This window comes from Antechinus flavipes, chromosome 2 (genome assembly GCF_016432865.1).
Source record: "Antechinus flavipes isolate AdamAnt ecotype Samford, QLD, Australia chromosome 2, AdamAnt_v2, whole genome shotgun sequence".
Taxonomy (NCBI): Eukaryota; Metazoa; Chordata; class Mammalia; order Dasyuromorphia; family Dasyuridae; genus Antechinus; species Antechinus flavipes.
The window spans coordinates 262,248,956-262,263,663 of record NC_067399.1 but is presented as its reverse complement, the minus strand read 5'-3'; the positions used below and the strand labels follow the sequence as shown (position 1 = coordinate 262,263,663).

The window sequence follows — 14,708 nt, the reverse complement described above, 5'->3', positions numbered from 1 at the left end:
GATCAGAAATCAGATTAAATTAGATAAGGATTTTTGAGTTGAGATAAACTAGATTTTAAAAAGGTTTAGGGAATGAGAGTAGAGGTAGAATAACTATCTTTCCCTAGAAAGTTGGCTTAGAATGGAAGAAAGACTGCTTGAGATAATTGGAGCTGGAGCTTGAGATAGGGTATAGTTAATGATTCTCTTTTTGTTTTTGCTTTTTTTGTTTGGAGAGGGGCATCACTTGAACATGTTTGAAGACAATAGGGAAAAAAATCAGTAAATTGAAAGGGGTATGAGGCAGTCTTGAAAAAAGTGAGAGAATTAAGGATCAAGAGCACATATAGCAGGAATGTCCTTAGCAAAGAGAAGGAATACCTCAAACTGGGGAAAAGAAGAAATGGAATAATTAAAAGCAAATTTTCTCAATTTCTGAATAAAGTGGGATTACAGTGCTCACAAAAAAACAGTCCATTTGGTGGCCAACTTTGATACACTTCTCTGAACAGACTATTAATCTGTAATTACCAGTCTAAACTTCAGAAGTCCAAAGGCTGAGCACACAGCTGTGTAAGCTCCGCGTTTTGTCTCAGAATCCATTTCATTACAAGCCTCTGAATTAATGCTTGACTGAAAAAAAACCCCACAAATAGTTACAAAGAGAAGACATCCTTGAAATTCGCCAGGAAAGGTCTGTTTTTGTCCGAGAGCGGGGACGGTTTTAGATCGGGCGCAGGCTTGAGGGCAGGCAGTGGCAGCGAGAGCACGGGAGTAGCTCATAGCCGAGCAGATCGGAGAGGGGGCGGGGTGTGTCAGCCGTCTCTGTGGAGAGAACTTTGCTACAGGATTGGATACTTTGCTCCGGCAGCAAGCCAGCAGCCCAGCAGAGAAGCTAAAAACACCTGGGAGTGAAGAATACAACCCCAAACAGCTGGAGTCTCTCGGGACCTGGCCACCCCTCCCCCACAGTGTCTCAGCATGCTCTAGGAGTCTCAGCACAGGCGCAGCACAGTCCTGCTAGTGCCTCGCTGCTGCCCCCACAATCTGTAGAGGAAGCTCGGTAATACCACCCAGCCCCTCCCCCAAAAAAAGCAGACTCCATTTAGGGTTTTTTCTTTTTGCTAGTTTGTCTTTGATTCTTCTCTGACAAAATGAGCAAAAAATTGAAAAGAACCTTAACCCTTGACAAGTTCTATATGGATAGAGAGCAGACTCTAAACCCTCAGGAGACTAAAAACAGACTGTCTCCAGATGAATCCCCAAAGGAGGAGATCATCTGTTCCTCAGCACAGATGAACCTCATAGAAGAAATTAAAAAGGCTCTCACAAGGGAGCTAGAAGAAAAGTGGGAAAAGGAGAGGGAGGGTTGGCAAGAGAGTCTGGAGAAGTCATCCCACTCATTTAAAGAGAGACTGGATAAAGAAATAAAATCCTTGAAAAATAGGATTAGTGAACTGGAAACAGAAAACAGCTCTCTAAAAAACAAAATTGGCGAAATGGAAAAAAAATTCTATAGAACAAAAGAACTCAATTGGACAATTAGAAAAAGATATTTAAAAAGTGAGTGAAGAAAATACTTCATTGAAAATCAGAATTGAACAAATGGAATTGAATGATTCGAGGAGACAAGAAGAATCAGTCAAGCAAAACCAAAAAAATCAAACAATGGAAAAGAATGTGAAATACTTTCTGGGGAAGACAACAGACCTGGAAAACAGATCCAGGAGAGACAATCTGAGAATTATTGGACTCCCAGAAAAGCATGATGAAAAAAAGAGCCTGGACACTATTTTCCAGGAAATTATCAAAGAGAACTGCCCAGAAGTCATAGAAACAGAGGGTAAAATAGACATTGAAAGAATTCATCGATCCCCTACTGAAAGGGATCCTAAAATCAAAACACCAAGGAATATAGTGGCCAAATGCCAGAACCCTCAGATGAAGGAAAAAATACTGCAAGCGGCTAGAAAAACCCAATTCAAGTATCGAGGAGCCACAATAAGGATCACCCAGGATCTGGCAGCATCCACATTAAAGGATCGAAGGGCCTGGAATATAATATTCCAAAAGGCTAAGGAACTTGGTATGCAACCAAAAATAACTTACCCAGCTAGAATGAGCATCTTTTTCCAGGGAAGATGGACATTCAATGAAGTAAGCGAATTTCACTTATTTTTGATGAAAAAGCCAGAACTTAACAAAAAGTTTGATCTACAAATATAGAACTCAAGAGAAATCTAAAAAGGTAAAGATTAATCTTGGGAACTATATTTCTGCTATAAAGATGTGTAAAGAATATATGTATATCTTGTTCTAGAAACTAGATGTGGAAAGGACATTGTACCAGAAAAAGGGTAAAGTGGGGGTACTACATCTCATGAAGAGGCAAAGGAAACCTATTATATCTGAGAGAAAGAATGGAGGGGGATGAATATAGTGGGTATTTTACTGCCTTCAGAATTGCCTTTAAGAGAAAAATTTTAGACATATTCAATCTGTGGTGAAACGTCTCCCACCTCATTGAAAAGCGAGAAGGGAAAAGTAAAAAGGGAAGGAATAAATTAAGTGGAAGGGAATACGGAAACTGGGAGGGAAAGGGGTAAGATAGGGGGAGGAACTCTAAGGCGGGGGGAGGGATACTAAAAAGGGAGGGCTGTGAGAAGCAAGTGGTGCTCACAAGCTTAATACTGGGAAGGGGAGTAAGGGGGAAAGAAGGGAGAAAAGCATAAACCGGGGTTAACAAGATGGCAAGTAATACAGAATTGGTCATTTTAACCATAAATGTGAATGGGGTAAACTCCCCCATAAAGAGGAAGCAGTTAGCAGAATGGATCAAAAGCCAGAATCCTATAATATGTTGTTTACAGGAAACACACCTGAAGCAGGGAGATACATGCAGGTTAAAGGTAAAAGGTTGGAGCAAAATCTACTATGCTTCAGGTGAAGTCAAAAAATTAGGGGTAGCTATCCTGATTTCAGATCAAGCTAAAGCAAAAATTGATCTAATTAAAAGAGATAAGGAAGGGCACTATATCTTGTTAAAGGGTAGCATGGATAATGAAGCAATATCAATATTAAACATATATGCACCAAGTGGTGTAGCATCTAAATTCTTAAAAGAGAAATTAAGAGAGCTGCAAGAAGAAATAGACAGCAAAACTATAATAGTGGGAGATCTCAACCTTGCACTCTCAGAATTAGATAAATCAAACCACAAAATAAATAAGAAAGAAGTCAAAGAGGTAAATAGAATACTCGAAAAATAAGATATGATAGATCTCTGGAGAAAATGTAATAGAGACAGAAAGGAGTACACTTTCTTTTCAGCAGTTCATGGAACCTATACAAAATATTTGGAATTAAGTTCAAGAAAGGCAAATCAAATCTGCCTCAAAACTAAGACTTAAATAGCTTTTTTCCCTTAACTATAGTATTAATCTCCCTGTTTTTTGTGAGAACGGACTTCATAAATTTGTGAGTTTCAAAATATCTTATAAACAAATCAGCTATTCTTTATATTTGTCCTTTCTTAGCTATCAAATAGGTTGGTAAAATTTTAATCTTCTTTTTTCTAGAATAATCAATTTAGAGCTATAATCAACCTTAGAAAACATTTAGTCCAGCCTCCTCATCTTACAAGGAAATTCTCTAAGGCTGATCTATACAAACAAGACTGACAACTAATATTCAGACACAAAATCCTTTTCCTTAATAAAAACATAATCCTGTGATATTTTAAAAGAAGTAACAATTTAAAAGAAGTAACAACAGTACTTGATGTGAGAGCATTCCAACCATAAGGAATAGAATGTGGAACAATTATTGTAGTATATGTTGTGTGATAGAGGTAATAAATATCTTTAAATATGTGTGAAGTTGACTAATGGACATGCTTACAATACCTTGAACATGGAAGTTTTATATAAAATTCACTAAAGAAAGGGAAGTGTTACTGCAGCTAGGGACATGATGCATATTTGTGCAGAAAATATCTCACATATAGACATGATTGGAAGTCAGAAAGAATGGAGGTAATAGGACCAGTTAAGCTATTGCAGAGTAGGAAATAGAACCCTTCACATATAATACCAAATTTTTGGAAGAATTGAAATAAATGCAAGAGCCAAATGTATTAGAGACATTAATGTTAATCCATTTGTCAATTCATGCAATCCTGATCTCTTGTCAACTTTTAAAAAAGAGAGAAACACTTAAATGTTAATTAGTACTTACCAAACAATTCATATGTGTATCAACTATACAATTGTATCAAATAATGATCAGTTATGATGGACATAAACCTAACATTTGAAAATTGGACATAATTCTTTTTATTTCAATGATGGGATTCTGATTAGTGTTCCCAGCCCACCTCAATCCAAATCTGCCCCATCCCTGAGCCACACAGAAATCATTTACTATAGGTTTCATGAGAACAAATGAATGATCCAGCATATTCTGTAATTACATCACCAAGTTACCACATGATGATTACCACAAAGCATAACATAGCACAAACTTGAAATTTCTACCAAGTTGGACCAAAGTGTCTGAATATTAGTTGTCAGTCTTGTTTGTATAGATCAGCCTTAGAGAATTTCCTTGTAAGAATATGAGCCCCGAACTTAAATTCACTTTAACAAATAATCTAGCAGTTACAACATGCACCTAAAGATAGAGATACAAAGGGATGGAAAACATCCTACCCTTAAGGAACTTATATTTTATTGTTGACTACAACTCTGGAATTAATATAAGTGTGATGAAGTTCCTTACCAAAAGGATTGCTACCAAACAATTTTTCTTTGTTTTTGAGAAAGGAATGAAGACCAAAAAGTGGCCAAAGTATCTCCTAAAAACTTCTAAGATATGATAGGGTTGGGATTTTATGAATGGAGGGAGCACCAAAATCATAATTCTTTGAAGTATTAAAGTAAATGAAATAAATATATTAAGGATGAGGCAAATATATAATCTTTCTTTTTTATTATAGCTTTTTATTTACAAAACATATACTTGGGTAATTTTTAAACATTGATCCTTACAAAATCTTCTTTTCCAACTTTTCCCCTCCTTCCCACCACCCTCTCCCCTAGATGGCAGGTAATAAAATATATGTTAAATATGTTGAAGTATATGTTAAATACAATATAAAATACATAATCTTTCTATTCATTTTGCATTCTAGTTGTGATTGGCCATGAGACATGAATAATTATTTTTAATCTAGTAAAAAGAATTACAAAACTGGAAGGCAAGAGGTCCAGATTCATGTAGAAAGTATTTAAACTTTAAAAAATGTTAACTCAGAAAATATACTTCATAAATAATTCAGATATAAAAATATAATACATATAATAATTATATTACCAAAGACAAAATAACAGCTTGTTAGTAGCACTACTTATTTCACTTTTTTTTTTTTGTAAAAAAAATTTATTTCTAAAAGTCACAGACAAAACTTTAAAAGCGACACGGACATTAATATTCAGGATACATGCGTGAGCAAAGAAAATTAGCATTGAGAACAAAAATGAACATAGTTAACTATTATTACAGTACTCTGAATATGAGTAGAATACCACTAGGTCAGTTAGTTTTATTTCCCTCAGAAACTTATGATACTGTGCAGTGAAATAAACCAGGGTTTAAGATAGCCACTTCATTATTTAATTTATTTTAATCAACAGGGGAGGGGAAAATAAGCTAAATCAATTTAAATGTTACATTGGTCTAAATAAGATTTTTGATTGAAATTGTTATATTAAATGTATTTTATAATTAATTTTTTGAGTGCTTAAGGTGATTGCTACCACACTTAATAGTCTCTGAAACAAGTTAAAGCACAAAAGCACCTTTAAAAGAATGCAAGTATGGAATCACCACATTTGAAAGATTTCCCACTGTTAAATATTTTATTCACTCCACATTTTTAGGTTAACATCCAAATTGGAAAATTTTAGCTATCATGTGCCCACTTTACTAGTTGCTTAAAGTAGTGGCTCTGTTTTTTTTTAACATACATCAAACACAATCTCAAATAGCCAATTGATTATATTTAAGACAGAGCTTTTCTTCAATGTTTCCTAGTCCTGTATAATTTAGGATCATAGGAAACATTTTCATCAGGGCCAAAAAACTTAAAGAGAAGCGGCATTTGCAAAAGATTTATTTGATGGTAGGAACTTATAAAAGAATATGGTTCTCTCAAACATAATCCTAAAGTTTCACCCTGCAAGAAAGTTACATAGTCCTTCAGTCTTGCTTTACCTACAAGTAATTTTCCTTTCCAACAATCCATAAATTAACGGTAAGCATATAATGAACTCCTGGAAGACAAACTATATGTTATGAAAAAACACTATTAATAGGTAAGCATGTCTTGAAGAACACAGTTTGTAAATGAAACATTTAACCACCTTGTATGTATGCATAAAACTTATAAACTAGAAAAAAGGCTATTTTTTTTTCCAATAGCATAGCATCACACTAACACTATAAAGTTAAGGTTGAAAGGGTTTCTGTACAAAATGTCCATCATACCCCAAAGGCAGCATGGGTCTCATGTTTCTATTTATTCTATCCAACACATCTCAAATATGGTTTCACTGATTTGAACCACTTTTGAAAAGGCTAAAATTGGGCAATCTGCCTTATAAATAGTCTCAGAGACACAAAATGTCATAATCAGTAAAGAAATATTACCATTAAAGCCCCAGAAGCATTAAAAAGTGGGCAAGGGAGAGACCCCTGAGAATATGATCTCATGATCCTAACAGGAAGATGGGATTATGCCCTTACATATAGTACATATGGTAATATAGATAGGGGCTTGTTGAAGTACACAAAGATATAAGTGAAACTCATCAAATCAGTGATAATAAAAATAACCACGGAAAGAGAAATATGACCTATTATTGATAGTTTGCCTTCAGAGTAAATTAATACTAAAATACAGAGAAAGGAAATAAGAATTATCTGAAATCAACAATCAGCTGATCCACCTAACCTCATTTTTTAAAACCTGAAATTAGTACTAGAAGTGTTTTCTTAGTTTCTTGGATTTTAGTATCATTTTGGATGCTAAAGAAAACATGACCCAACTTCTAGTGACTTTCTAATATAAAAGTGTGTATTTTTGTTGGGAAAGATATTTAGTTCCTTAATTGGTACCTTATCAACTATAGCATTATAAGGAGAATTTGCTGCATTAATTTACTGTAACTGTAGAAACAAAAACAAAACAAAACAAAACAACCCAGTAGTCTAAGTTATATAAAGTAATTTTTAAAGACAGGCTAATTTTTTTTAGAAGGGTAGGAGAAAATACTTACAATCTAAACTCAAATGAAGACCTAAAATGAAACTCAACTAGCACCTTGAAAGCATCTTCTCAGAAATTTAAGCATGGAAAGTTGGCTCCAAAAAATAAATCCAACATTCCTACTCACTTTGGCCTCATTTTTCTTGAGCACAGCTTCATGTGACATATTGCTATGTGTCTTTTTAAAGAAACCTTATTACCCTGTTACAAGGGACTCCACCATTGCTTTGTAAAAAGTTACAAGTAATTTTTATCTTGTATATCTTGTATAAACACACTTTTATATTCGAAAGTCACTAGAAGTTGGGTCATGTTTGCTTTAGCATCCAAAATGATACTAAAATCCAAGAAACTAAGAAAACACTTCTAGTACTAATTTCAGGTTTTAAAAAATGAGGTTAGGTGGATCAGCTGATTGTTGATTTCAGATAATTTTTATTTCCTTTCTCTGTATTTTAGTATTAATTTACTCTGAAGGCAAACTATCAATAATAGGTCATATTTCTCTTTCCGTGGTTATTTTTATTATCACTGATTTGATGAGTTTCACTTATATCTTTGTGTTGCTCAAGCAACAAATTATATATATATATATATATGTATGTATGTATAAATAAAAATAAAAGCACTAGCCCAAGTTAGCAAGTGATTAACTTTTAAAAGCATACAATTTGGTTCTCTTGTGGTCTGGACTTGAAATCTATAAGAGCTATGCTATTTGCCTTACTGAGATAATAAGGGTCAGAACGAGCTCATTTCCTCAATATGGTAGACCCTTCAGTAGAAATGACAATCATATCCCCCAAAACAATTATGCATGATGCTGCCAGAAGCCTACCCCTAAACAAGTATCTTGCCAGAATTTCTAGTTAGCTCCTTTTTATACTATTTCTAAAAACATCAAAGCACCAGAAATAGTTTTCCAGGAAATCAAATAATACGAGCTTTCTTGTTCCTGGTCTATTTACCTCATGAGATATATATATATATGTGTGTGTGTGTGTGTGTGTGTGTGTGTGTGTGTGTATACATATGTATATGTATATATATATATGTACATATATATGTTAAAATCATATGTAGCAAAATTAAATGGATTTAATTTTCCATCTGCACTGACCTGAAAGCACAGGCACAGAGGATTACTCCATGAAACAGGGTATTTCAACTCAGTACAATTAGACTTGCTGCTTAATTTTACTTATCCATAGCTAAGACATCAAAACCAAATTTCTATTTATATTTAAGACTGAATTTTAATGCAAAAAGAGTTTTGGAGCCCAATAAACACATGCACATGAAAGGGATGCTTGAAATTTAAATAATTCAAAATTCACTAAAAGTGTTCCTGGATACATTTGTGAAATTCTGTTCATGTTAAAAGAGCAAAATCACAGTTACCTAATGTCTCACTATGAATTCTGGCTCACATGGAAAAGTCTTATTTGCTGATTTTGAGGCTATTAATAAATAAATGTTTGAGGAAGGGTAGGATAAGGGGACATTTAAGACAACTAAGTTTTAATAAAGTGTAACTTGAAAGGAACAATAAGTGCCTTCACCCATTCTGAACAAAGAATATAGAAGCACATTTTATTCTACTAGAAGGTAATCTAACCAGACCAAAAACCCCTCCAATAACAAAAAACAAAAAACTTTAATCATGAGCAGTATTCCTTGGCAGCAGTTTCAGTTTCTTATGCTATTTTTCATCCTAAATATGTAAAGGAACTTCTCAAGGAACAGTCATACATGGTAAAAAGCAGGGTAGGACTTTCAATGCATAAACCTTTTAGGGGAAAATCATCAGTTTGAAAGAAAACCATCAGACTTTAGATATTCTAGCACACTCTAAACTGAAGTTCTGTCTTATACCACCAGTGGCTAAATTATCACTAAGTTCTGCAGTGAGGTTGTCACTTCCGCAGCTATATACACATTGCAAAACTATTCTGTATCACATGATTTTAATGAAATAAATATAAAAATGAAAACAATCAACACATAACTTTAATACTCCACGTCATTTGTCTTGTTCACAATGATGGTAACCTCCCTTGTCAACAATCTTGTGAGTTAAGGAGCTGATTCTCATTCTCATACCCATCAGGGAGGTAAGCTCTCCTTAGTTGGTCTGACTTAGGTATGGAGCCACCATTCTTCACATGGCGAGACAGAAAAGCACGAACTGCTGGGTGATCAGTTTTCTCAAGTGGGATGTTGGCTTCCAGGCACATTTTCACAAAGTCCTAGATAACACTGATTTTCTCTGTCTGAGTAGTACTGTTACATTGAAGAGATGCTGTTAGAGGCCTTTGTTTCTTCCTTACATTCTGTTCTTCAAACTCTGCCTTTCTTTTGGTGTGAGTCTTAGACTTGAGGTGATCACTGATGGCAGACTTGCGAACATGATTAAGTACCACATTGCAAGAAGTGCAGAACAGTTTCCCTCCATCTTCGTGCAACTCACCTCCAAACTCAGTGACATGATCCAAAGGAGTCACACACAAAGCAGTCTTGGAACGGTTTCGAGCAGGAGGAGATGTTACTACAAATCGCTCCATTCTGGTCTTCAATAAGGGTCAAGTTAGTTTCCAGTTTTGTTGCCTTGACACTTAGCAGTGAAGGGTTCCCAATCTGAGAAAACAGAAGTGTCAAATCCGGGCACCCTCTGCCAATTCCAAGCACAAGAGTTGCTTTCAAATCAGTTTCTCAACAAGTGGTGGTACAGAAATGGTTTCTGGGCTTGCACCCTATTTTCGCTGGCGTACCTGGTAGTCATTCCCTTATGTAGGATCAGGGCCGCCACTAGGGGAGGAGAACGAGAAGCAACCAGGAAGGGAGAGGAGGTGAAGGAGGTGGGAAAGGGAGAAGGAGGAGGACCAGTTGCCGCTGCCACCGTCGCCCGATCAAGCCCCGCGGCGGCCTATTTCACAATTATTAAAAAAAATCTGACCTAATTGTGAGTCTCAAATTTGATAATGTTGGGAAACATGACTTTAAAAGTTTAAAGCAGTATAGAATTGTAACACAGAGTTATATCCATTTCTCCCTCATTTCTAACTATTCTCTTAAAAGAGAAAGAATTTCTGATGTTATCATTGCATTCACAGACCAAATACACAAAAGATCACAGAATTGCAGCATATTTATGGCTAGTTAACCTAACTACCCACTCATAGCATAAAATTCACTAATTCTATTTATATGAATCTAAGAATACATCCACTTGATCAAGGCAACATATAAACATATCTACTAATTAAGTCAATAGGAAATTGTAATTTAAAGGGTTCTTAATGATATTGCTACTATATGTATTGACACAGCCATTCTTTTTGGGAAATGTTTGAAATCTAATTTTGGGCATTTAAATGCTCAAAGTTTGAAGCGAAGCTTCATGATCTTTCCAAATTGGTAATCTTTTAAAAACAATGTATATTTTAGATGGATTTTTACAAAGGTAATGTGGAAAGTGTGCTGAACTATGACTGGTATTATTGGGTTTGAATGCTGATATTGCCACTACCCAGCCCTGTGTGACCCTTTGGAATTTTAATTAGATAATGCTTCCTAAGATAATTAGAGCACAAATGAGTTTCAAGCCTGAAATATATTGACATACCCAAAAAGCTGTACTTGGACTCCTATGGATACAGCATATTCCTGAAATTGGGTTGGAAATTTTGGGGATTATATCATAATAATAAATAATAAAAGTTAATTGAACATATTTTCATACTGAAATGTTTCATGTAATTAGATTTTTGACAGAAACAATTTATTACCTACCCCACAGAGTTGTGAATAAAGAGCCTTGGAAAGACAAATTCCCATTTCCATATTTCAAGAACTAGATGGGATCTTAAGAAACCTCTGATTCCATCTCTTCGTTTTATAGATGAGGAAAACAAGACCCAGAAATATAGAAAGAAACAGAAGTAATTCTTAAATCCATGTACTCTTTAACTTCAAATTCATTGCTCTTTCTGCTGCACCACATTTACTATTTTAGCAGGGACTTTGGAACCTGCTGGATTATTTGATCCCAGGTCTCTACCAGACTGAAAACACACTAACAATAATGTATACAGGTCAAAAATATATTCCAAATCAAATCTCCTAAATGTTACATGTATACTACTGGAATTTCAGAAAGAAAAAAAAAATCTATGCTTAAAAATAGATATAGCAGCTCGTTTTGTATTGGCAAAGAAGTGGAAACTGAGGGGATGTCCCTCAATTGGGAAGTAGCTAAACAAATTATGGCATATGATGTGATGGAACATCCTTGTGCCATTAGAAATGATGAAAAGGATAGTTTGAGAAAAAAACTAGGAAATACAAAGTGAAGCAAACAGAACCAGTGGAACAAATGCACAGTAATAGCAATATAGTAAAGATAATCAACTGTGAAAGGTTGACCAACACCATAATTTAAAAGGATTCTTGCAAAAGAAGTGTTATCCTGTTATCCATCTCCAGATAGAAAATTGATGAACTTGGAGAACAGATTGAAATACACACACACACACACACACACACACACACACACATACACACATACATTTTTTTCTTTTGCATTTTTTTAACATGACAAAGGAAGAAATTGTTTTGTTTGACTTCTTATTTGTTATAAGTTTTGTATTTCTTGCCTTTTCAATTTGGAACTGAAAACAAAATTGAATTTAAGGAAGAAAAAGAATCAATTATAGCATTTTAGAAGTCTGTTCTTGGTAATCTGGGAATTCCTGAAATATATTATAAGAAGGGCTTTTGGAATGTATCATTTGCTTTCTTATGAAATATACTTTAGTGTGGTTAGAAATTGTTAAATAAAGTTGTAATTATGAACTCTCCCTGTTTTGTAACTTTCCAGCAGAGGCTTTGAATCTGCATTGAAATTCATGGAACTATACAGAATAGATTCCTATGGCCAATGGAGAGATAAATGTCTTGACATTAAAAAACATGCATTTTGACAAATTTATATTTTGTAACAACCATTGTTGTGCACATCCCTAGATCACATTCTAAGCTAATATCTGTTTTGCCTGTCCTAGTACTGACTTTGTCTCATCCTCAAACAATAGTTCAAATTTATGCAAATATTTTGTATACAAAGCACTTTGCTCATAGCAACCCTGTGAAGTGGGTAGTACGTTATTATTTCCACTTTATTGATGACACATTTGAGCTTTTGAAAAATTCAGACACTTGCCCTAGTCATTCAACTAGATAATATGTGAACATAAACTTGCATGCTCAAAAACTGTTGTCCTGAATATGGCAAGATATTAAAATACTAGATTGGTAGAGTCACTGATTGAAACTTTCTAGCATAAAGAATTTACACATTAATTTCAAAGAGTAAAGTTTCTTTTTCTTCCATGTAGATGGATGCTAAAAAATGTTTTTTTGACAAAAACATCCAAATTGATGTTTTTCCATAGTAATTGATAAGAGCTGAGGCATTGTGGTTCCACAGAAGAAGATAATGTAAGAGATAGGGGTTTTAAACCTGACTCTGACTATTATAACTAGTAGTGTGCTAGTCTTTTAACTTTTAAGGGCTTTGTCTTTCTAATCTTTAAAATATAATTATTAGACTAGCTAATCTTCCAACTATATACCCTTGTTGTGTAGTAAGCATCAATAAAAGGCTACTGGATTAAAGAAAGCATTTGTTATTCTAAAGTTAGAAAACATGATATTGAATCACAGATTTTGTTTCCCTCATTGTACAGGGTATCTTGGAAACTGTGCAGTTTTTCGGAAACTAATATATTGATTGCTCATTTTCCTCATAGCTGCTTTCACCTCTTTGTTCCTCAGAGTATAGATAAGTGGATTCAAGAAAGGTGTGAAAATGGTATAAAAAACAGAGAGAACCTTGTCCACAAGGAAGTTGGTAAAGGGCCATACGTATATGAAGATGCATGGTCCAAAGAACATGAACACCACTATGAAATGTGCAGTACATGTAGAAAGTGCCTTTGATGATCCACTGGAGGAGTGCTTCTTGATAGTGACCAGGACAATGATGTAGGAAGTAAGCAAGAGCAGGAAGCTAACCAGAGCAATCATACCACTGGTTGAAATCATGAAGAGTCCTAGGACATAGATATCTATGCAGGCAAGTTGAATGACCAAAGGAAGGTCACAGAAAAAGCTGTCTACAACATTAGGACCACAAAATGGCAAGTAGAGGGTGAAGGCCAATTGACTCATTGTGTGAAGGAAGCCCACTGTCCAAGAAATGATTACAAGGCCCAGACATACATGTTGACTCATAATTTTTGAGTATCGGAGAGGTTTGCATATGGCAATGTATCTATCAAAGGACATGGAGATAAGCAGGACAATCTCAGTGCCAGTGAAGAGGTGCAAGAAGAAGATTTGAGAGATGCAACCTTCAAAAGAAATAGTCTTGTGATGAGTGAAAAAGTCCATGATCATCTTAGGTGTAGCAAAGGAAGATAGACACATGTCAATGAAAGACAGATTGCCAAGCAAGAAATACATTGGAGAATGAAGCTGTGGAGTAGATACAATCGTAACTAAAATGAGACAATTGCCTAATATAGTAATCACATAAAAAATAGAGAACACGACAAAGAAGAAAGCCTGGAGTTCAGGAGAATCAGTTAGTCCCAGCAACACAAATTCAGACACCCTGGAGTAATTTGTTCCTTCCATTGATTTCACAGATTTATCTAGGAAGCAACCTGTAAAAAACAAACAAAATAGAAGTGAAAATATCTAAGACAGCTGCAACTGTATTTGAGAGAATGATACTGATATTGCTGCTCATGGTGTTGTAAAGATGACAAATATTATAGAACTTAATTAACCAAGGCTCAACCAATTGAAACTCAAATAATGAGTATTATATTTTGACCCTTTCAATATACTTTTAGGAGGAGATAAATGAAAAGAAAACAAACCATTAGAGATTTATTTTAAAAGTCAACTTATAAATATGGAGAGATTAGGCTGCAATTTATTATTGAGGGAAAATGTGTCAAATCACTAACAGTTAGAGAAATTAAAGTTAAAGTAATCTGAGGAGCCATTTTCTATCCATAAGATTGACAGACACGATACATGGCCAAAAGAGAAAGAAAGAAAGAAAGAAAGAAAGAAAGAAAGAAAGAAAGAAAGAAAGAAAGAAAGAAAGAAAGAAAGAAAGAAAGAAAAGAAAAGAAGGAAGGAAGGAAGGAAGAAGAAAGAAAGGAAGGAAGAAAAAGAAAGAAAAAAAAAGAAAAAAAGTAAGTTGTGGGAGAGGATGCAAGAATACAGGCATATCGATACATTATTGGTAGAATTGAGATTCAAAATAGCCATTCTCTAAAATACTTTTAAACTATGGCAGAAAGTCACTAAGTAATGAATGCAGAGC

The 14,708-nt window shown here is 34.6% G+C and overlaps 2 protein-coding genes across 2 annotated transcripts; both read right to left on the bottom strand.

Annotated features, from left to right (window-relative positions):
* Positions 1–9,303: 9,303 nt before the first annotated feature.
* LOC127552501 (CGG triplet repeat-binding protein 1-like) lies at positions 9,304–10,212 on the bottom strand. Its single transcript, XM_051983007.1, is given in 1 exon segment — positions 9,304–10,212. A coding segment is annotated over 1 exon segment (504 nt). The 5' UTR covers positions 9,871–10,212; the 3' UTR covers positions 9,304–9,366.
* A 1,531-nt stretch (positions 10,213–11,743) lies between these two features.
* Positions 11,744–14,005, bottom strand: LOC127552500 (olfactory receptor 4K2-like). The gene is made up of 2 exons (XM_051983006.1): positions 13,068–14,005; positions 11,744–11,774 (listed from the first exon to the last, which is right to left on the bottom strand). Exons 1-2 carry the CDS (start codon positions 14,003–14,005, stop codon positions 11,744–11,746), a joined length of 969 nt encoding a protein of 322 aa, XP_051838966.1.
* Between the last annotated feature and the right edge of the window lie 703 nt (positions 14,006–14,708).